Below are 22,595 nucleotides of genomic sequence, written 5' to 3'. Positions count from 1 at the left end.
GTTACAGAGTAGTTGCAAGGTAGGTACCCACTGCTAGCGAGTAGGGATGGAGGCACGGGGCATGTTTTGCTGCTTGGTGAAGTCATCGATGGAATCGCTGACTGATCGAGTTTACAAGTGTGGGTCGCTGCAGGAATCTTGATTCTGTATGCGGGCAGGGGCTGACCGAGAAGGATGATCCCAGCCGCTGTGGCTTGAGCTGAAGCATATCTGGCCTATCATTGGCTGTACCATTAGATTTCAGGTTTTAGCGTGCGATAGTCCGATCAGAGATTTGAGATTTTGCCTATCATTACCCAGTGCAGAATTCGAAGCGATCACCAGCCACACCTATTAATTTGTTAGTCTCTGTTAGTTCCTGCTGCTAAGTTCCTCGCTTCAAGCATAGGGATACAGGGACATGAAAACAAGAGGGGCGCATTCCCAGATACATGCTGGCCCATTTCAAAGTAATTTGCATCGACAGCTGAGCTGCATAACAAAATTAACACAATGTCTGCTCAAATTAAGGATGGCTCCCTCGCGCTGTACTTTGCACCACTAGGTACTTCAAGTATCCCTGTGTGTTGCACTTAGGCGGTGGGCTTATACTCGAGCTTCTGGCCAATCATGAAGAGTGGGAACTGTTTGCAAATGAATTCGAAAAATGCAAACTCAATTGCTGAGATCGGCGTCAATCCTCCAAATCACAGACTCCAACTTGCCAGCCGCCCTTGGCTCCAACCCCTCGAGAGGGAGACTCGTATGATCATGCTCCGTACAGGGTACAAGACGCCATCTTTTTGTCTTCTTGCTCTGCGCCGGCAAAATGAGCTTTTTAGTGCGCTTCTAGGAGCCAATGGGTAAATGACGTTGTCATTGACGTATATTTTTTCACTAGCCACAATTTCAGCTCAAGCTAGATAAGCTAGCAAGTAAAAAAGCTAAAGGTGCCGATTTGAGAGAAAAAAAAAAAAAGAAGAATTCGGTGGCAAATTGGTTGTGGACGATTTCCGCAACCCGTGCCCCGGGTAACCATAATGAAAACACAGAGGCAAGTGTATTTCGATCCTACCTTGAGATGTCTCGCTACTAGGTACGTATAGCTTAACTGTGCTAATCTTGAATATGCTGTGCGATAAAAGCAAGGAATTTGCTTGTTGAAATTTGAAGATAGCAATCACCTTGCTGCCAAGGAGCATTAAGAGCCTGCTAATATATTTGCTGCCCCTCAGACGCATGGCATTTCAATGTAAACCACCCGTGATGGCATTGCTCTTTTTTTGCACGTAAGAGAATTGGCCTTCCATCGGCAAGGCATGGTATATCTACCGGTACATTTGACTGCGAGATGTTTCATTCTCGCGAAACACAGTAGTAATAAAAATACAAGGGTACCTCGACGAAAAGCGAGTTTGACTTTTTTAGGCTTTGCAATAATGCCCTAGGCAGGCAGCCACTTTCAGGCATCGTCGTTCTACCTGATCAAGGGTAAATGTAAATGGATGCCAGTGGCGCCACGCTTTCCTAGCCGAAGCAACTCGGAATGGCTGTCTTGCAGCCCAGCACAGCGATCTTCGTTTCGCATCTGCTCTCTGCCCTCGTTAGTTGCAACCATCTTCGACCTCCATCCACCAACACCAACCGAAATTGTGAATCCCTGGGGAGACACTTCAGGCTCACCTGACCCTAGCTTCCCGTCGAACACCCAAGAATATTCTCTTCCTCGAGCTTCACTAGTACATGGTTTACTGACCAACGCAGGTGACCTTTACAAATCAATAAATCAAGCAATTGAGTGCATATGTGGAAGCGCAAGCATTATCCCGATGACCATTGTGAGCAGTAATTCATACAAGATCAGCTTGGAACGATGCTTAATCGGACATTCAGCCTAACCTACTGTTTTCGTCAATTCTGCGCTCTTCCTCGCAAGCGATATGATGAACCAGAGATGTGTAGGCATGTGGTCAACAGCCAGCTGGCAGATGGGAAGGGCCTTTCCCCCCCGAAAAGAGAGAGTCGGAACGTGGAATCTTGGCCAGGGTGGAGATCACCAGACTCCCTGACACCAGACCCTGCATTCCGTTCCATTCCAGCCCCAGACCACCCACGTTCTGATGATCCTCGTGTCTGAGCTGAAACCAGACAAAAAGGGGTGAAATTGTAAATCATTTCTACATTCTCCGGATGAGTTAACCATGAAGTGAGGAGATGATCGTCATTTGCCGACAGACAGAGTTGATATATCGTGGCGTCGATCTTCTTCTCGATAGGCAAACATAGCCGACACCACGATCGCGTCCAGGTGTGGTTGCATTCCAACCGGACGGGATTTCACCTTTTTGCTTGATGCTGCAACAGGAAGACAAGAAACCATAAACATCAACACACAAGCCAGAAGGTCCAAGTACCGGTGCTTAGCTTACTCAAGTTGTTGAGTAGAGTGGGAAAAGATCGCCCAGGCTTGCCAACCATGTTCACACCATTTGATAGAATGTTTGTCACGACCAACACAACAGCACAACAGCACAGCAGCACAACAGCACAACAGCACAACAGCACCTGGGCCTGGTTCAGCTTGAAAACCTAGCTTCTCAGAGATCCGGAGTCAGACAGAGGGCTGCCAGATGGAGACTTGCCTGTCACTCTCACATGTCAATTTAACGGCCCGCTTCTCGACTCCACTAGGCTTTGGCAAACCAGGTGCTTGACATGTTCCCGAAGCGCATCACCCTTCCAACGCAACCTGAATCCACCTGGGGGCTACTAATTTCTTCCGGTCTCTCGTCCTATACCATTGATCCCGCGCCTGAACCAAGCGTTCGGCGAGCTCTACTACTCGAACCAAGATTAATGTAGGAGCTGTTCTCCAGTTGTGGTCCGCTCATAGAAACGGCCGTGGTTTTGCTTGACCTAAACGTAGCCAATTGTTTTGTGGCGCCGACGGAGTGAGCTCATGATGCTCAAGACTCGTAATGGTTAAGTCTCGACTGTTGAAGCTTTGAAGGTAGAAACAGTTAAAAAGCGTGACAGACTCCCAACGTCTGTGGGAATTTTCAGACATGAAGACTCGGCGAAAGCAGTTCATTTTGACCTGATTGTAGTTCTTCACTTGGCTTAATCAAAACATCGCTGTGATATCGGTACTATGGCGACTCAACGGAAGGCCAAGGCCAGTCTACTAGATTTGATCTTCTTGGTCGATATGATCTCATTCTCTAGTCTTGTCGGAGCTAGACCTCTGCCATGGACCAGTTCGATTTCGTGAGTCCGGTATGAATTTATATCCTGTCCTTTCCTGACATCCAGCACAGGAAGGTTACCATGGTGCCGTAGCTCTAGTGCTCCAGGTACCGGGGCGAGCGGGTCAGACACCGCAGCCAGCTCTGGTACTCCCACATCTTGGGGTGGCAGTGGAGGCTCTAGCTTTGCCTCCGCGAGTCCAGGAATCAAGGTCAGCGGATCTTGGGCCCCTGGTAATGCTGGCGAGGTCAGCGACACAGGTACCAAGGCTAACAGCAGCGGTTTCTCCTCCAGCAGCTCCGGGAGCAGCGCCATGGCAGGCTTTGGTGTAGGTTCTGAAGATGCTGCATCTAAAGGGAGCGCTCGGTGCGTCTGGAACCGCAGGCCCTGGAATGCCAGTGCCCTGAGGTGGCAGTAGCAGTTCTAACAACGGCACCACTGGCGCTGGAACTGGCGACGCAGGCTATGGAAGTGACGTCCTTCGACGCTTCCCAGCGGTGGTGGAACATCTACCCCGACCGGACCAGCAGAATGCGGAACGGCCCAAAGGGGTCTGAAGCTGTAGACTCTACTCTCAGTCGGGCTTCAGCCAACAACAATGTATCTGCACATACCAAGAGACCGACTGAAACCGACGCGGTCAGTGGGGGGTGGAAACACCAGCAATGGAGTCAACGGTGGAGCGACCAACACCGGCAGCGGCACAAATGTCAATGTCATCACGAGCCCAGCCAACGGGGGTGAAAAGAGAAAAGGACAGAGGGACCATCAATACGCTTCTCGACAAGCTGGATTGATTATAAAGGCTTTGCGCTGAACTCGCCGTCGGAGTCAATTCAGGATGCGCGTTTCAATTCTACTCGGAGGCAGCGTTTGCGTGTGTTTAATGGGAATATCTGCACCATTCTAGAGTACGTATAAGCTGATAGCCCTATCATCGATCAATTAGTCAAGAGACCACGTCAGCATCCTTGTCAAAGAACCGCCAAGGCTTCAACTGATATCTCAATTAAAGTTGAGAATGCTGATAATGACTGTCACTTGCAGTGGTCCGCGGCGGTCCGCTGTGGAGAATCAAGCAATGTACCTTGCCTTCAAATCATCAAATCGACAAAAGTATCACTCATGGGAGATGCTATTCTAGGCTGCAACATCACGCAGTCTCGCTGGTCCAAGACACAGCCTCTTCTCCAATGCAGTCATTGAGATTCCATACTGGCTGCTTGTAGCCATACCTACATTATACAGGCCAGGTCAGAGAACGAGCAAATTCATCCGAGTGACCACCTAGTAGATATAGATAGTGGAGAAGAATCATCTGTGTAATAGAATGAATGGAGAATAAGTATGAGCACAACCACGACGAGGGAGCTTACTCTCTGACCCCGTTGTAGTTTGGGACCATGATGCGCGGATCAATTCTATCCAAGAACTGGATATTAGGGTATGGATCCGACAACGTATCGTTGCGTCACGAGCAATCCTGCCCGTTCAGCTGTACGGAGTACTGTAGCGGTACTGTCTTCTGCTGTTCCTGTCCTGGTAATTCTCTGGTGTTCCCTCAACCGGAGAGGTATCTCATTGGAGGCCCTGCACAGATATTTCACGACTGTGTACTCCGTACGGAGTTCTCCGTATGCTCCTTGGTGCGAAGCTGGACCGAGTGGAGACATCTATTTCCGAATACGGAATGAAATGTGGTCCTGGTGGATTTCCCCATGATCCAGACTTGCCCGCAAAAAAAAAAAAAAAATAAAAATCTACAACGGATTTTGCAAAAATTTGCACAGCAAAAAGAGTGACCTACGCAGGATTCGAACCTGCAATCTCTTGATCCGTAGTCAAGCGCCTTACCATTGGGCCAGCAGGCCTTGTTGATACAGGTTACGTGGGATATATGGAACTAAGAAAGGGTGCGGATTCATGAGAGTTGTGCTATGGGAAACGAAAAGAATGAAAAGAAATCTATGGTTCACATAAGGTCATACATCCAGCCACCGGGACGATCGACTCAAGCTCTCCTTTTCCGAGAGGACATGCTCCTCCACCTCCACCGAGTCAACGGTGATAGCCGGAACCTCGCGATACCCGCTTCGACTGCGGACATACCAACAGCGACACAGCGAGATCATCACCTTTCCGACCATAAACCCAACCAGACACGCACACAGCCCCGCTGCAACCCCCAGCAACGCAGGCAGGATCACCGGGCGCACCAGCCTCATGAAGCTGCGATCGCGGCTGCTCCACGGCATGGTATTGTGGTAATGGGACGCAGGGTCCCTGAATCGGTAGATGTCTGCATGTAATGGCCGACGATGATGGCGCGGTCCTCCAGGGGATGCCACCCCAGCCAAGTGATCGATGTAAGGCCGGAGGTGCGATTCGAGTAGCCGCAAGGGCGACATCATGTGGCCGTGTCGGTGGAACGGGGACCGCTCGACCTTGTTGATGCTGAGGAAGCCGTCTGCGCGCCGGGACACGGCCACAGCGATTAGGTCCGGGGTGACGGGCCGGCCGTGGAGGTCAAACAAGCGCAGTTTCAGGAGGAACTTCTCGCCTAGGAGGGCGCCGGGCTGGGCGGCGAGCGGTCGTGCGTCGAGGCTGTATGCCACCCGGACGGATTGGTCGCCAGACGCCGAGTGCTTGACTGCGGTGAATTGCAAGGGTAACGAAGGTGGGAAGACGGATTCGTGATTGGCGTATAGGGTGCCATTGTCGGCGGAGAAGTTAATCGTCTGTGACGTTAGTTTGAATCTCGCTGGACTGGAGATTTTGTGATTGACGTACCACGTGGGATTTCGACTCGGGGCTCTGAGAGCATTCGGCGTCTGAGAACGCACAGTGAGAGCAGGGAATGTCGATTTTGTAGAAATGGCGAGCATGTTGGATGTCTGATGTTGGTATATCAGAGGGGAGGCCGTGGTGCTGAGGGGTGAGGGCAGCGACACCACGCCCCAGGCAGAGACCAGCCAGCGACAGAAATCGTAGCAACATGGTGGTGATAATGAAAATCGTAGGGAATTGTGATGAGGACTATAGTTGTATACAAGCGCGCATCAAGCGCTTGGCCGCGTCGGAAATCCGTACGCAGATGGTCAAGAAGAGAAGGAAGAAAAAGTTGGATCTACAGGGTCAAAGGGATTGTAATGAATGAAGCTGCACTAGTGGCAAACGTAGCGTTTCTGGATTGAAAACGTGCTCATCTCATAGTGAGGTGATTCGACGCGGGGAAAGCATAGCAGAACCTAAAATGGGACGGATTCATGGATGGGTCAGAAAATAGGCAAACTACGGGCAGGCAAGCAGTCTTATATCTACCGAATCTACAGGCTACTTCTGGAACACGGCTACAATCCTGAACCAAGCCAAGCTAGGAGATTATTGTTTCTATCGGCTTGGGGTCCGGAAGATCAGCAGCGCGAGACGGCGAGGCAGATCGATAAGTTAAGGACCTTAATGAATTGCTTGGACTGAGACATGACTGAAGGGCCAAGGCCGGGTTGGCGTTGTACAGCCTCAGTGGCATGAGCCGGTTGTTTCGTGCAGTCCTTGGGTTGGAAATACATACGAGAAGGGTGCCTTGGCTCACTGCTGCATTTGAATAATAATAAGACCTGATTGTCTCTATTGCAATGCATAACTCGATTAAGAAAAATTAAGATTCCTGCTGCCTGGATGTCGTGGTGGGGTGTGCTGGCACATTAGGATGAGCTTGTAGAACTTAGACACCACCCACTCGCCTATCGATTTGCAGTAGCCCGGTTATAGGTACTCCCCTCCCTTACACCGGGTGTTCCTCAGATTCCGATTCTCTAACGGACCATTGCCAACACCTCAGCCTCCTATTGGTGTTGGTACCAGTCATGTACCCAAAGGTAGCCCGGTCAGTCAAGTACCTGGGTTCACATGGATCGTCAACTCATCTACCTAATGGTTGTTGTAAATACTTCAGACAGACAGATGTTCAGTCTGAAGTTGTCCAAATCAATAGGGGCAGATGTCTCGGAGAATGCAGTGATAACTCTGGTTCGACTAAGACACCGCGCCCTCCGCTAGTCGAGTCTAGTCGACGAGACTTCGCCGTCTATTGTTAGCAACGGCTCAAACACTCCAAGGTACCACACCATGTGACTCATCTCATAGGTCAGAAAAGTTTGTCCTGTTCTTCACACAATAGAACACAATGGGACGGAAAAATTTGATCAACAACGCTGAGGGATTAAAGGGGCCCAATCAGATCGGGCCAAAAGAAAGCTTAGCAGGATTGTGCACCCACCCGTTTCTGCCTTGTTAGCTGCCTGATTCCTTTTTCTCCAAATACAGATAGAACTCGACAACCACTATACCAGGAAACTCCTCTGTAAAGCAGCCAGTGAGGCGTGGAAGGCCAGAGACCCGCATGGTCTTAAGGGGGCCTTGGTTTTCCACCGTCGCTACAATAAGTTTCATGATGAACCTTTGAATGGAAGAGAAAAAAGAACCTAACGGAACATGGGAATGCAATGCCAACATCGCTGAAGAACTTACCTCCATTCAAATGAAACTTTGCTGTCTCTTGACGACAAAGTCTTCATAGCTGAAAATCTGAACCACGTAGCGTAGCATCGAGCGCAACTGGTATTAGAGTTCAGAGCGCGAGGAGGAATGAACGTTGAGTGAAAGATCAGGATTGCTAAGACCAGGTATTGGGATGCTAGCTTGGCCTGTCAATTGATATAGGAATGTTAGGCAACCTTGAAAGCTCAAAGCTCCAACTGCTCTGTACAGTGGTGCTTCAAAGCAACCCCTGACTCCCGCGGAGATAGTCCGACGATTTGCAGAGAGTAGTCACATTACGATGGCTGCACTGCTATCGGAGCTAGATTCTGACGTGATCTTTGTGGACGCTCCATGCCAACTCCGGGTAGTCGATGGAGATGCCTCGAAACCCCCTCCACGGACCACATGGCGGGAAAAGCGAGAATGAGGGCGCAAGAAATTGCCAGACAACTCGAGTAGTCACATTGCCGTCGATTCGGTTCGATAACCCACTGCGGATCTTCTTATGTTGATTAAGCCCTCGCAGGCGGAGTCTTGGCAGATATTTCCTATTACCTATCACTAAGCTTCACGGTACGTGCGACAACAGCTATGAGTGAATCCACCGTGTATAATGAGCAGCGATGCTATCAGTGTCCGTCTCCATCTATTGTCCAACAAGTCCAGTCCTTGGCACCGTTTCCGCAAAATAAGGAGGATGCACTGCCCCAGGCTAAAAGCGGGTGAGATTCAACATCGCTGCCGCCGCCATGGGATCCTTCCAGCTTACGGCTTCCATACAACATTACCCTTCCGGTTGTCTTCCGGGTAAGACACCATGGCCGCTGTTTTGAATTATTTCCTGGGGACTGCGACGGCCGTATTGGCGGTTGTTTGGTTCCTACGAAGGACAAAGTCTCCACCCCAAGCGCGACCGCAGCTAGAAGTTCTACCGAATTCGGCTCTGGTAAGCAAGCTCGCAAGGGCGCTGCCACACATTGTGCTTTTGCATCGTGATGGAGACGCCTTTCGCACATCAATAAACACCTACTGGGCCCAACAGGAGCGCGAGGTCGTGCAAGCCTGCATCGTCCAGCCACGTGATGCTGATGAGTTGGCCACGGCCATCGACATCCTGAAACGGGAATATGACGAGCGAAGGACGCTGCCACCGAAAGAATCTGATAGTCTTTTGTTTGCTGTCCGGGGCGGCGGCCAATCTCCTGTACCTGGCGGTGCAGGCGCCAAAGGAGGCGTGTTCATCGACCTCGCTCTGTTTCGGGAAGTGACCATCTCGGATGATAGAGAAAGTGTTACCCTGGGAGCAGGAGTTCGGTGGGCTGAAGCATCGCGGATCCTGGATGAGAAGGGTCTCGGCGTTGTAGGAGGCAGAAGCTCTGATGTCGGTGTGGCGGGGTATACATTAGGGGGTGAGCATCACTGTTCTGTCTGGACATGTTCTCAACTAACTCTATAGGCGGTATATCCTTCTTCACACCACGGTTCGGTCTGGCCTGCTCGAATGTCCTAGCCTACGAAGTCGTTCTCGCCTCAGGTAAGATTGTGACGGCCACGGCCTTGTCGTACCCCGACCTTTGGCGCGCCCTCAAAGGCGGCTCGAACAATTTCGGCATCGTCACCCGCTTTACCGTGCGCTGCTTCCCGTCCACGCAAATCTGGAGTGGGTTCATGTACGCCCCTAATTCGCAGTCCACCAAGGCGCTCATGGCCTTACATGAGAGTGCAAAACACGCCGATTCCAGAATATGCGGAGCGGCTGTCGATACGCACGCCGCGGCGCCGATCGCCTGTTTCACCTACATACAGGGGTTAGGCATGCAAGCAGTCACGGTCCATCTGGCCTACACAAAGCCACCGGAAGAGCCCAAGAAATGACCGGTTTACTGGAAAAAAATTCGGGGTTCGCAACTCTCTGGCGCTTCTGGAGCACCTTCAAAGTCCAGACAATAACGTCCGCTGTGATCGAGATGAGCGGCACCTGTGCACCGGGCCAAAGATGGTCCTTTGGTACTACAACCATCAAGAACGATTTGCCTACGATGTTGGCTGCACGTGCCGCCCATGAGGAGGCCATCACCTCCTTGCGGCAAGTCAAGGGGCTGATCTGGACGATTGCTATGCAACCGTTCCTGCCCTCGTGGGCAGCGAAAGGCGACGCGACTGTTCTCGGCATCCCTGAGCGAACAGATGATGCGCTCCTCATTCTCAGTTTCTCCGTGTATTGGCGGAGGGGGGATGATGACAAGCGTGTCTACGCTTCTATACGCGAAACCATTGAGAAGATCGACGCGTTCGCCACGGCCAATGGGACAGACCATCCGTTCCGCTACCTGAACTACTGTGCGCAGTGGCAGAGACCGATGGAAGGATACGGCGAGGAGAATCTACGCTTTCTGACGGAGGTCAGCAGAAAGTATGACCCAGACGGGCTGTTTCAGAAAGGCTGCACAGGGGGCTTCAAACTCCATCCTCAAACATGAAACTGTACGTACGCATTGCCAGTGTGTACTATGCAGCATCTTAATAAAGTTGAGACTCTCAAGAGTTGCCTCACCAGTAACCAAATGATTTACAGAAATGTTTCGATTTTGGTGACTAAATTTTTGCCGATACATTTTGGCTGCTTGCATGGTTCCAAGTGTTCGAGTTCAACCGCCGAATTCCCATCCGCGAATTTACCGTGTCGTTTCGGATTTCACATTGTTTTGCTATGTAGGCTACTACTGAGCAGGTTAGAGGTTCAGATGTCATCCCTCTGCATTTGTATCTATACATTCACCATATGTTCAACACGTGCGGTTATCCAACAAGACCCATGCTTACTGTTCTGACTAGTCTCAATATAGCGGATTAAGACAAATCTCAAGATATCGCCTAGTATATCCACGCTTGACAAGTCACAGCGTCTCTTGGCTTTATACTGGGGCGCCATAGCAAATAAGAAAAGAACCTCCGGAAGGTTTCCCTGGTGGGCTTAGGCTGACGACAAAGGTTTGGTTCGCTTAGATGGAAGGGTACTACATGATTGATATCCTCTGCTTCTGTGAGCCTATTAGCATCATAGATTGGCAGTAACTAAGTGATCTCTTTTTGATGGGATTGAAACTCCATTTCTGGCTCCCCCATGGAACCTGACTTTCGTGAACATAGCAGCTCAAGGGTTGGAATCGTCAACAATGGCTTACGCCACATATATCTATAATATATCATCAAATTTTCATGAAACAAGAAAGGAAGAAGAAAAAGGAAGCGAACAACCACAGGCAATTGAAGAAAATGTCCAATGCATTAAAACCCGCCAAAGCCGGGCTGCGGCGGTGGCTCCATCTTCCTCAACGCTTCTTCGATTGCCTGATATGTGGCAATCTGCCTCTCCTGCTCTTCCAGAGGTAGGGCGGCAAAAGCAGCGGTTTCTTCGTCCCACTTTCGCACACAGTCCATGTTCCAATTGCACTTCTCCACTTCCCCAAAGATGGGGTGATTGAATCGAGGGTGACGGGTTGGCCACCCGGAGGCATGGTAATGATGCTTGACCAACGCGTTGCGCGAGTTATGGGTTCCCGAGTCGGAGTGACCTTGCCCCGCGGCGAACGCTTCCACCGTCAGGACCAGGAACCCTCCGACCACTTTGGACTCGGGGATATCATGGAACGTTTGCCATGTCACGGTCTTGCCAGTGATACGGCTCATTTCCGAGAGGATGGCATTGGTAAAGGCAGACGGCCCGGTGCCGGTGATCACATCGTCAAAGTCCAGCTGAAGCTCTGAGATTGGCCTTCCCTGCTGGATAGAGAGCTCGTTGAGCCAGTGGAGGATATTCTCGACCAGTCGCATCATCACGGGCTGTCGGGGCTTGCACATGAAGGTCCATTGGCAGAAGGACTGCGATTTCGGACCCAATATCGGATGGTCGCGGAACTGGGGCTCGTCGATTTCGACGCCTATGACCATGTTGATATCTCTTTCGTCATGGGTGCTTGGGACAAATCGCTCCACGGGCCTCAAGGCTTCCACGTCGATATCCGCATAGACCCCTCCTTCCATGTACATCACAAGGTACCGAAGCAAGTCCGCCTTGATAATCGGCGCAGTCAACGACCGATACGTTTCAACGATATCGGGTCGATTCTCCCCAAGGGGCCCGAAATTCGCTTCGACATATTCGAGGTCATTCTGGTCGGTCAGAACTTCGTAGCGATAGCCCGGGTTTTTCGCAGTCCAGCTGCGGGCAACCTCGATGTCCCGTGCGTCAAATTCCAACGGGTTCACTTTCCAGATCTGCCAGATTTTCCGGGGAAATGTTTCACCAACTTTGGCTTTCACCGGGGTCGAGTAGGATCCAGGCTCGCCAACGTGGTGGGATGTCTTGGTGATACAGAAGTAGATGAACAGGAAGAATGCTACCAGGCCGCTATGTGTGAATCGACGTGCCTTCTTTGGAAAGAGAGTGATTGGTACGAATTTCTTCTCCACCATGACTGTGTCTGTGAGATGACCCTATCCACCGGTCTTTCTTTGCATCTGGGGAGAGCAAAGGACTAGGAATCAAGAAAGGGTAGCAGACTGTGATTTGTGCGTCCAGGAAGCATGGCCTTATTTCACCGCTTGCATAGATTACATACAGTACATCGCGTTGGATTTCATCACATGTGGTCTTGACTAAATCTAAAATGCATTGCCTCGGATTTGCGTTGGTTCCTAACCCCTTTGAAAGCTTATGTCTCAGTTACTGGGCTGTTTTATTGGGAACCCCGCGAGCGCAGTTGGAGCCACTGGGGACAGGAATGTGTAAAGTGCATGGCCCACTAGAGCACTCGCCGGCATCTGGGCGCTTTTAGTCAATCGTCAGTAAACCTTATCCGCATGATACAATGACGCGTCCAAGGCTTAAACCCAGTGGTATTACCACTAGCTGGACGAGGGACTCCCTGTAGGTCCGGAGTATATGGAGTACCACTGTAGATCCTCTCCGAATTGATAACATCCCCATGGCGCGCCTTACGAAAAGGAATCACTATGGAGGCTCTATAGTTTTGCCTAGACCATAATCTGTATAAGAATTACATCGTAATATCCCCCATGGGACTATGATAACTGCTAGTTGCTCGGATCTATCCGGATATTCAAACAGGCTAACGGTGAATACATTGGATTCGAACGTCTGACAGACCGAGAACTCACTGGACCTATGCAATCCACTCAATACGAGCCCAACCCCGGTCGAAATGCGGGGCGGATTGTACCTACACAGCTTCCGCTACTTGGTCATGTTCCGCGGGGGGTCTACAATCAAGCCCCGATGTGTGGGGGAAATGGCATAATCTCCACCAAACGCATTCTTGCGGTAGCCTCGGCACCAGTGGCTAGTGGCACTGTATGATGAGCCCACCCAATTCACATGTTATCGACATACCAGGAGCTGTAATCATTCTCAGGCAGTGAGACTTGGGTTTTATTGATCGTCTTCGTCACCTTTCAAAGAGTCTGGCAAGTTCAACTCGTGGCCCCGATGCCCATCCTACCCACCTCAATCGAGGGCTTCTCGCCTCACGTAGACTCGAATCCCGGACGAGCCATCGAGGGTGGACAGTGGAAACCACAGTCAGCGCCGAGGACACACGCTCGACATGGCATGTCGTTTTTGTCTTGGATGGCTCCTTTCCTGCCCGCTTGGCTCACCAAGCGGACAAATAGCGATACAAACCCAAACACAAACTCAAATGAAAAGCAGCGACAGCGTACCCGGCCGACGGCATACCTCGATGGATTGCGAGGGTTTGCCGCTCTCGTGGTCTACTGGGGACATCATGAACTCTGGGCCCACGAGGGCGCAGGCGTTGGAAAGGCCTTCGAGCTAGCCTACGGTTACGACAACAAGTACTATTTCGCATGCCTTCCGGGGGTTCGAACCATCTTCGCCGGGGGTCATTTTGCCGTCAGCGTCTTCTTCGTGCTGTCCGGGTACGTGCTCTCGATGAAGCCACTGGGATGCATCCAGGATGGCGACTACGCGGAGCTAGGTAAAAACCTTTCCTCGGCGGTGTTTCGCCGATGGTTTCGTCTCTATATCCCGGTCATTTGCACAACATTTGGCTACCTGACCTTCTTGCATTTGTTTAAGATTCGCACGATCCCAGAGCTTCAGGGAAGCTACCGCTCGGAGCTCTGGAGCTGGTACGCTGAATTCAAGAATTTCAGCTTCGTTCTGCGAACAGGCGGGGAGCCGTGGTTCACGTACAACTTCCATGTTTGGTCGATACCCGTCGAGTATCGCGGCTCTCTGGTGGTTTACACCGCTGCGCTCGCTTTTGCAAGGTTTCGCCGCAACGCCCGGCTGATCGGCGAGGTCGCGCTGGTCGGATACCTTTTGTACATTGCGGATGGGGCGCACTTTGCCATGTTTGTTGCTGGCATGCTCCTCCGAGATCTCGATCTCCTCGCCATGCGCAACGACTTGCCCGGCTTTTTCCGCCGCCTGGAGCCCTTCAAGTCCGTGATGATGACTGGACTCTTCTACGCGAGCCTCTACCTCGGCGGGGTCCCATCGCATACGGATGATTTGCAACAACTCCGGGACTCGACGGGGTGGTATCTCTTATCATTCCTCAAGCCACAGGCCGTGTTCGACTACAAGTGGTTCTACCTGTTCTGGGCCGCGGTCTTCCTGGTCTCGTGCGCATCGCACCTGCAGTGGCTCAAGGCGTTTTTTGCCGCCCCGGTCAACCAGTACCTGGGCCGCATTTCATTCGCCTTCTATCTAGTCCACGGGCCGGTTCTGTGGACTCTGGGAGACCGGCTCTACGCTGCCGTGGGACTCGTGCGCGACACACATGCCCACGATTGTCCCTGGTGGATCAATCGGTTGCCCCTGCCGACCCTGGGTCCTTTCGGCCTTGAGCTCAACTTTCTCATCCCGCAGCTGATTCTGTTGCCCTTGACCCTCTGGCTTGCAGAGGTCACGACGAGACTCGTTGACGAGCCTGCTGTACGGTTCTCCCAACGGATGTATCAAGAGGCGCTGGCCGACAAAACTTGACAAACTCCGCTTGTGTTCATGATCCACGGTTTTTTTTTTTTTTTTTCTTTAGCTCTCATCCAAAGCCTACCCTACTTATAAATTGTTGTATGATAACGTCTAGCAATGCTTGGAGTCTGTAGTCCGTATAAATCTCAATCATGAGGACGTACGCCATGTGCCTGAGACCATAGTGGAAGCGTGTCATTTGCTATTGATTTCGGCAGGTGTTCGTAGTAGATTTCGCTCAATTCGCACGACGATGTATTGCCAGTCTCAAAGTTGGATCTAGCGAGGAATCAATTTGTTACTCAGGATACGCTGATTGCCATGCACAAATTAAGAGTTGCGGAAGCGCATTGCCCATCGATGGACCCCTCCATTCATGCCACGACCCGCGTCAGTCGGGGTATTTTTAAGTCGAGGTATCAGTGGCCAACCTGAGCAACCTAACCCTTTTTCTGAATTAGGCTCATTACCTTTTCCTATCACTCCGGACATTCCAGGCTCTACTTGACAGACGCCCAGAATGAACATGGCCAAAAAACCAGCCACCCGCCTGATGCTCACTGCAGCGCTGTTGTCCGCAGTGATCCTCGTCGCCAAACTTCAATCCAACCATTTCGACTTGCAAACGAGTTTTCTGTCCTCGTATCACTCCACAGCTGGCCATTATGGGCAGTCACATATCAAGGCCGGTGAATCCAAGACCGCTTGCTCAGGCGGCCCCGGCAGCGAAGCCTGGTCTCACTGTCAGGATGGACAGTCCGCAGACGAGGACGAAAGACGTGCTGAACAACTCGCAAAGGAAATGTCTTCAACGCACCATATATTATACTCCGTATCGAGTGCCGATCGCAAGTACTTCAAGATCGACTTTGGGAGCAGATCGGTGATGAATCCCAGTATCATACCCCATCCGGAATTGCTGGACACCTGGATCATCACCGCGCAACTTCATAAACCCCCGTCGGCTCGAATGGCGTCGGTCTGGTTTGCTGAACTCGTCTGCAACGCGGCGTTCTCGGCGGACAAGCGAGTTCTACGCTGTCTGGAACCACCACTGCAATTGCCCATCCCAGCGACGTTTGGGGACTCCAGCAAATGCGTCGGCGACCTCTCCTACTTTAGTCTCAGCGTGGGGCCGCATGATGCGAGGGTCTTCTACGGGCCCGAGATCCCGTACACCATCTACGGCTCCAATTCTTTCTTTACGTGCTTTGGACAATGGATCTCCGATTTTCGAATCTTGGTGGACTGGGGCATCGACACCATCCATGAGCACGAGTTCCGCCAGCCGCGCGAGCTCCAACGGCCCGTGCCCTGGAATGCTGTGGAGAAGAATTGGTTCCTGTTCTGGGACGACGCTGGACAGATGTTCCTCCACCATGACATTGCGCCGGTGCGAGTGTTTGCGAAAGTCGAGCTCGACGGCTCCGTGGGACCGAACTTGGCTCTGGCGACGGCGACGGCGGACCAAGCGTGTCTCACGCGATTCCTGCCTTTGACTACGGGGCCCTCGGAGAGCATCCATCAAGCGACCAACTCGCTCGCCGTCACTCTCTGTGCCCGATCGGACCCATCGTGCCATCCGGATACGACCAATACCTTTGTGCTGTTCGTCGTCCAACGAAAGATCTTACATGGTCTTCACCCCGTGTACGAGCCATATGTCGTGCTTACTCGGCGTTCTACGCCATATGAGATTTACGCGGTCTCGTCCAAACCGATTTGGATTTTCGGGCGCAATCCTGCTGCCAAGACGACAGAAGGAGCTTCTTCCGCATTGGTGGCAGCAGACTCCGAGATGCTCTACATGACGAGCATCAGCTGGAAAAGCCACGGCCAGAAGTATCATGGGCACATCGATGACACGCTGTTCCTGGCATTCGGCAGGGAGGACTCGGCCGCCGGCGGTATCGACGTTGCCGCGAGAGACCTCCTCTCCGAGCTGGGGATGTGTGCAGGGCCTGATTAGTTCTTACTCCGTCGTTCTTACTAGGATTCTGGTGGCTTGCATGTCTCGTTTAATAAATTACCTTGAGGCCGAATGCAGCCTTGTTACGACGTGTAATACGTCCTTCAGATGTGCTCAAATAGTGAAATTGAATCCAGCACCGAACAATAGTCCACTATCGATACACGGAAATGGAATTACAGCCAGTAGCGGTCCCGAGTCCCTGTCCGTCTCTATGTCTCGTCCTGCCATCTCTCTTCCTATCCCATCAGTCCCTGGTTTGTCGGCACAGAACCTGGTCAGTGGGCGGGGTGGCCTACGCGGCGCGGTAGCATGCACCCGCAGACCAGTCCTTTGACATGAAAGTGCCGCTGTTGGCGTTGGCCTGCCATCAAGCGGTAGCGGTATGCATGAAGCGTCCTTTCACATGATTTTGCCCGGACGTTGACCGAGGTGAATCTGGAGAATCCTCCGTACCCCATCACCTTCCGAGCATGTGCCCCAAAGTCAAGACGCTTTAGTGCCTGTGTGGTGGGGGCCAGTCCCCAAGCTAAGAGGTTAGGGCTCTTCATCCCCGCGTTTGACCAACTCATCAATTGGTCAAAGCAGACGTCTCTATCTCACTATCACTCTCGATTATCACTCTCGATTCGGTTAGATATTCGGTCTGGCCTCTGTTTTTACGAGGTACATGACCGGGTTTGTCCAGTGGGCGATATCATGCATCATTATGATTACGAAGGGCCGATACGGTCATACGGCTCATGTGCGGTCTGATGCCTACTATCGTCGAATGAGGCGTTGGCGAAGCAAACTTTCGCGGAAATGAGTGCCAACTGGGGAAATGAGACTCCAGCCATGGCTTTGAAATAGTCATCTAACGCCTCGAAAGGCTCGAACCACGGATGTGTTCAAGGTTCTTTTTCTATTTTTGGTTAGTTTGCCGGTACATCCAGTATTACTCCGTACAAGGGTGTTTACCGTGTAGATTACGATGCTGTTGATGGGATTTCCGTTCTCCGCATACTCGGTTTTACTGTAGAGGTCTGCATATTATACACAGGGTTGCAGAGAGTGCCTTGCCATGATGCTATTCAATGGCTTTGTGCAGTCACATGTGAGCAAAGTCAATTCCAATGTTTGACCATGAAATGCCTCCGTCGTGATCTTGCCATGGAATACCCCCTAGGTCAGAGACAAGACAACCAGGGATGCACCCTGCAGTCAACAAAGTAGAATGTATTTTCATACTAGGTATTATAAATGATAGAGCGTAAAGATAGCTGGGTAGCAAGGTAGCAGCAACACCAGGTCAATCGTATAGAAGCCAACAGGCAAAGAACGTCCAAGTCTCTCCGCGCACTTCTTCAGACCAGAAACAGAACACTGGCTAGCAGGATGGCAGCACCAGCCACCTGAGCAACTCCGGATTGAATCCCCGAGGCCCCGTTAGACAGGGCGGGGCTCGAAGACGAAGGCGAAGGCGAAGGCGAAGGCGAAGCAGTGTTGACCGTGGCCAAAGTCGTAGAACCCAAAGTCGAAGTTGGAGAGGCCGCAAACGAAGTCCGCGAGCTTCCGCCCAAACCGCTGACCGTGGTGGAATTGGAGCTGCTTGCTGTGGTTGGAAAACTGGCTGCAGCAGTCGATGTGGGAGCCGATGCGTCCACGGGGGGCACAGAGACCGGATGGCCAACGCCAGAGCACAAAGACACGACGACTTTGGAAACGGCTACACGGCGTGGATTAGAGAGGATCAGACGGAGGGTCGAATGTGTCTTTTTCATATTGGTACCTTGTTGGTCCGCGACATCGCAAGCTTGTTTGACGCAGGGCACCACCTGTTCCACAAGGCCTGACTTTTGGCAATGGCAGGCGAAATCCGTCAGCTCAGAGCAGCCGTCGGAACCCAGGGCCGAAGTGAGACAGTTCAGCTGCAAAAGGCCGACGGAGAAGAGACCAGGGGTTAGTTTTCCAACTTGAAACGAGATATGGAGCCCGGGGCATTGAGCGGACAAGTCTTACAGAGCATTGTGGGATGCTGGATAGTTGGGCGCTGGTGATGGCACCGGCACCGAGCACAACAGCAGCAACAGCGACACGCATTTTTGGCGACGATGCGGATCGAAGGGAGGGATAGCCTGGAGGTTGTCTGGCGTGAAGGGGCTCTCTCTCTCTCTCTCTCTCTCTCTCTCAACGCGACAAAGCACAGTAAAACCTAGAATGTATGCACCCGACTAGTCTTAAATGATCCGGCACTCCAGGCCTCATATCTAGCTAGCGGAGCCTACCGGCTACGAGGACGTCATTAGGTCATGTTATTGGCCGTCGAGGCATTTTCCGACTGGTTTGCTGGTTTACTCCGTATCCAGAGTACACACAGTAATCCTGTTACTATGATACGGTTGGTCCTGTAATGGAATGAACAAATAGAAATTCAATCGAGGGTAGCGAGGCGGAGTCCCAGGCCCTAGACAACGATAGCCGGTTTAGTGACATCCTTTGGTGGAACTGTTGCTGGACGGTTTGTATTTTGTAACCCCCGCAGTGCGGTTGGCCGGAATAGTAGAGAAACCAGTGGTACGGGTCCCTGATTCCATGACTAGTTAATATCTGTCATTGGGTAGTGCCTGGTAGCCTCACGATGGTCCACCAGCATGTGAACCCCGGCAATCAGTAAGACTGTCTCTAAAACTGGGCAGTTTGCACCTTTGCCAGAGTCCAGAGAAATTCGAAGCATCTGGTCAATGGGGGCTGGAACCTGCTAACAGAGCCAATGCCCGAAGGCATACGGATTCAAGACCTTGATATACCGAAGTAGTCCATGCAATGGCCAGCAGCACGGTTCAACGCATCAAAGTGTGTCTACTATTCATGTTCATAAGCCATCACTCTCGGCCATCATGTATACTGATACATATGTCTAAGGATAATGCCTAGAGCTGCCATCTTCAATTGCCTGGCATGCACTCTACTCGGATCTGGAGCTTAGGATGTGCAGCGTCTGCGTCTCAAGGATGCAGGAACAACCTCTGCTCTAATCCGGGTAGGGTTATGAGTAAGAGCGCCAAGGTTGATATTAAACAGGTCTGCATAAATAAATCGTGTATGTAAGGTAGGATCAAGTATGGAATAGTACAAGTAGCTGTGCATGGTCACTAGTATATCCTAGCCCTCCCCCACCTACTCCTTATTCATAGGAGTAGGGAAGAATCCGGCAAGGACACGTACAAGGAGTGGATTTCGCCCTCACAGCAAGGAGCAAGACGAGCTTTCCAGTCCTTGCCCGCCCCAGTACTCCCGAGCACCATTCTACGACATGTCTGCAAGGCCAACCCTACAGATAACGACTGTCTGAACAACGCAATGATAGCAAGTAGATGTACTCGTTTTCGCGAGGATATATAACAAGTGCCAGCGATAGGTGACTAGACAATTAGCTGTCTTGAATAAATGAGATACACCATATGCAGGGCCTCTCCCGACGCCATCAGCGCCAATGGCCAGGTCATGCCTGACAACCACATTATCTTCGAAACTGACTGTTCCTGTTGTGTGATCGCCCGATTACAGCTATGATGGCGTTCAACAATGCCGGTTTGCCCAATCCAGGTCCAGTCGCTGATTTCAGCAGCATTGCAACGACGCGCCATTGCCTGTGTATTCTGGCACTCGTAGATCCCTCTATCTCTCCGTCGAACCAGCTTCCGATTGCTACATGGTCTCCCGTGAGAGATCGCCTTACATATGGTAATTGCTGCATAACCATGCAGAACAAAGTATCCAAGCAGATATCTGCAAATATCCATGATCTGACCTTTAAATCTCCCCACCAATCGCCCAGTACAGCACCACCCCATACACCAGCAGGACCTTCTGCGCCACCCGCAGACCAATCTCTCCCACCACGCTGACGGGCACCATCCAGGTTCTCTCCGGCGGCTGTCGCGCAGCCGGGTACAAGTACCATGGCGACGTCGCATACATCCAGCTACCCACCCAAAGGAATCCCACCAGCCGCTGCCAGAAGGGCACCGCGCCCTGACTCGGTCCCGTCACCCGGCGCCAAACTTCCTGGACCCCGTCCTCGAACATGATGGCGAGCGGGACTACGCAGAAGAACGGCATGGCCCCAGACCCCGATGGCGGGATACCCAAGATGGCATCGCAGGCCAGGTGGAGCACGGCGGATGTGAAGAAGGTGAAGAAGATGTTGGTGTAGCGCTCCAGAAGTGAGGGGCGGGGGAGGCGCAAGACGTCTCTCGCGACAAAACTGCCCACCGAGGTGAGAGGCCAACGGAAGGATTGATGCCAGAATTTCCTGTGTGTGTTACTCGCTTGCCTTGCAACTCCAGGAAAACCAAAAGAAAAAAAAAAAAAAAATTATCTGGGATATTCACTTACCCCCAGAAACCACGGATGGTGCAAGCATCGCGCACTCTGCCGAAGCTCGGCCGACAAGACTCCGGCGCAGAAATGCGCAGCACCACCAAGACGAGGCAGTAGATGCGGGAAACGATGTTCAGGCAGACGCGCGACGGCACAAGCCAGGAGAAGATCCCCACCGAGACACGCCCGAACCACTGCTCAGCCGTTGCGTCGAGATACCGATACTCCAAGCCGGGGCCGAACAGGCGCGCCAAGTCCCCCGGGGGCGTGTCCTTGGTCGACATGTGGATCAAATCCAGCAGCAGGTACTGCCATATGATAATGGCGCTTTCCCGGAGGACATACCGTCTCCGGCTCAGCCTGTGCTGCTTGGGTTTCTGGAGGTAAGCGGCGTGCTGGGGTACATTCTTGACCTCCCAGACTGTGCCGATGCCTCGGAAGTTGACCAACAATGCCCAGGCACAAGCAACGCGAACCAACAGACTAGAAGATGGAATGCACAGTCCGGCATGTACCAGCTCCCTCTCATCGAGCTTTGTGATGAGGAGGAGATTCAGGCATTGCAGAGCTGCTACAGTTGCTTGGCCCGCCGCCACGCCGTTCAGGAATTGACTTGTGGTCAGCGAGGGCACCTGGAGGGAGAATCGATACAGGATGTACAGAAGACATGGCGTCCAGGCCAGCCGAAGAAAGGATGACTTTGGAGTGGTTATAATCACAAAGGCAGTGGGCACAGTGAAAGCTAGATACAGTGCTAGCTCCTGGGCAATTGACCACAGTGTGGACGAAGGCACGAGATCCATCGTTGCTAACCAGATAATCCCTTGTACGACCTGCTCTCAGGAAGAGGCGGGCTATATACATTGGCATTCAGTCACATCACGAATGCACGTACCACTCATTGGACTTGGTCTGTCGATTTCAAGAAGGTAGACTACAGCATAGACTCAAGAATTCGATTCGCCCCTGTACCATCGACTAGACGGGAAGTGAGAGTACTCAGTGCTAGGAGTCCACCTGCCGTGGCCACCACGCGTGAACATGGCAGGGGGTTGCTGAGGCCGGTGGAGCTGCGTGACCAATCTCTGACCTTTGGCAAGCTGATTACTTAGCGCAGTGGACACATCTACAGAGTACATCTGGCGTCCATCACAAAGATGCGACTGGTCACGTCAAGAGACACAACCACTACCAGCGTGGCCACTGAAACCGAACCGCACCTGATTACACCAACCTCATTCTTTCGATGTACACTGGAGTATGTCATATGCAAGCTGAAAAGTCGGTCAAGTCATCCAATGATCTACACCATGCGAGGCTTCCTGCAGGTTGCGCCACAAATATGCCGAATTTGCGATCTGCGTGGGATCGACCCATTCCAAATAGAAAACTGAACAACCCAATAAAGATGCGAAAGGGAAAAAAAAAAGAAAAGAAAAGAAAAACTTTCCTGTCGTAACTAAATACGAA

General features: G+C 51.8%; 8 protein-coding genes and 1 non-coding gene across 9 annotated transcripts; 4 read left to right on the top strand and 5 right to left on the bottom strand.

Moving 5' to 3' along the window:
* Positions 1–3,130: 3,130 nt before the first annotated feature.
* On the top strand, positions 3,131–4,042 carry AFUA_6G14070 (putative extracellular glycine/serine-rich protein; the record flags this gene model as incomplete). The annotated part of the gene is made up of 4 exons (XM_746188.1): positions 3,131–3,236; positions 3,333–3,591; positions 3,647–3,776; positions 3,815–4,042. 4 exons carry the CDS (start codon positions 3,131–3,133, stop codon positions 4,040–4,042), a joined length of 723 nt encoding a protein of 240 aa, XP_751281.1.
* A 982-nt stretch (positions 4,043–5,024) lies between these two features.
* Positions 5,025–5,096, bottom strand: tR(ACG)5. The gene has a single exon. It is a non-coding gene (tRNA).
* On the bottom strand, positions 5,070–6,614 carry AFUA_6G14060 (uncharacterized protein). Its single transcript, XM_746187.2, has 2 exons — positions 6,016–6,614; positions 5,070–5,963 (listed from the first exon to the last, which is right to left on the bottom strand). Exons 1-2 carry the CDS (start codon positions 6,220–6,222, stop codon positions 5,208–5,210), a joined length of 963 nt encoding a protein of 320 aa, XP_751280.1. The 5' UTR covers positions 6,223–6,614; the 3' UTR covers positions 5,070–5,207.
* Positions 6,615–8,584: 1,970 nt separating this feature from the next.
* On the top strand, positions 8,585–10,247 carry AFUA_6G14050 (FAD-binding oxidoreductase; the record flags this gene model as incomplete). Its single annotated transcript, XM_746186.1, is given in 3 exon segments — positions 8,585–9,176; positions 9,224–9,575; positions 9,593–10,247. 3 exon segments carry the CDS (start codon positions 8,585–8,587, stop codon positions 10,245–10,247), a joined length of 1,599 nt encoding a protein of 532 aa, XP_751279.1.
* Positions 10,248–11,055: 808 nt separating this feature from the next.
* On the bottom strand, positions 11,056–12,243 carry och2 (glycosyltransferase family 32 protein; the record flags this gene model as incomplete). The annotated part of the gene is made up of 1 exon (XM_746185.1): positions 11,056–12,243. One exon carries the CDS (start codon positions 12,241–12,243, stop codon positions 11,056–11,058), a length of 1,188 nt encoding a protein of 395 aa, XP_751278.1.
* Positions 12,244–12,810: 567 nt separating this feature from the next.
* On the top strand, positions 12,811–14,832 carry AFUA_6G14030 (acyltransferase family protein). Its single transcript, XM_746184.2, has one exon. The coding sequence runs from the start codon at positions 13,277–13,279 to the stop codon at positions 14,801–14,803; it is 1,527 nt and encodes a 508-aa protein (XP_751277.1). The 5' UTR covers positions 12,811–13,276; the 3' UTR covers positions 14,804–14,832.
* A 479-nt stretch (positions 14,833–15,311) lies between these two features.
* Positions 15,312–16,760, top strand: AFUA_6G14020 (uncharacterized protein; the record flags this gene model as incomplete). Its single annotated transcript, XM_746183.1, has 1 exon — positions 15,312–16,760. One exon carries the CDS (start codon positions 15,312–15,314, stop codon positions 16,758–16,760), a length of 1,449 nt encoding a protein of 482 aa, XP_751276.1.
* A 1,084-nt stretch (positions 16,761–17,844) lies between these two features.
* AFUA_6G14010 (CFEM domain-containing protein) lies at positions 17,845–18,925 on the bottom strand. Its single transcript, XM_077805124.1, has 3 exons — positions 18,762–18,925; positions 18,532–18,670; positions 17,845–18,468 (listed from the first exon to the last, which is right to left on the bottom strand). The coding sequence occupies exons 1-3, from the start codon at positions 18,840–18,842 to the stop codon at positions 18,107–18,109; spliced, it is 582 nt and encodes a 193-aa protein (XP_077661255.1). The 5' UTR covers positions 18,843–18,925; the 3' UTR covers positions 17,845–18,106.
* Positions 18,926–20,098: 1,173 nt separating this feature from the next.
* Positions 20,099–22,544, bottom strand: pyr8 (acetyltransferase pyr8). The gene is made up of 2 exons (XM_746181.2): positions 21,141–22,544; positions 20,099–21,057 (listed from the first exon to the last, which is right to left on the bottom strand). Exons 1-2 carry the CDS (start codon positions 21,926–21,928, stop codon positions 20,556–20,558), a joined length of 1,290 nt encoding a protein of 429 aa, XP_751274.1. The 5' UTR covers positions 21,929–22,544; the 3' UTR covers positions 20,099–20,555.
* Positions 22,545–22,595: the final 51 nt, after the last annotated feature.

Source organism: Aspergillus fumigatus, chromosome 6, assembly GCF_000002655.1.
Source record: "Aspergillus fumigatus Af293 chromosome 6, whole genome shotgun sequence".
In the NCBI taxonomy this organism is placed as follows: domain Eukaryota; kingdom Fungi; phylum Ascomycota; class Eurotiomycetes; order Eurotiales; family Aspergillaceae; genus Aspergillus; species Aspergillus fumigatus.
This window is presented reverse-complemented; position numbering and strand designations above follow the sequence as displayed.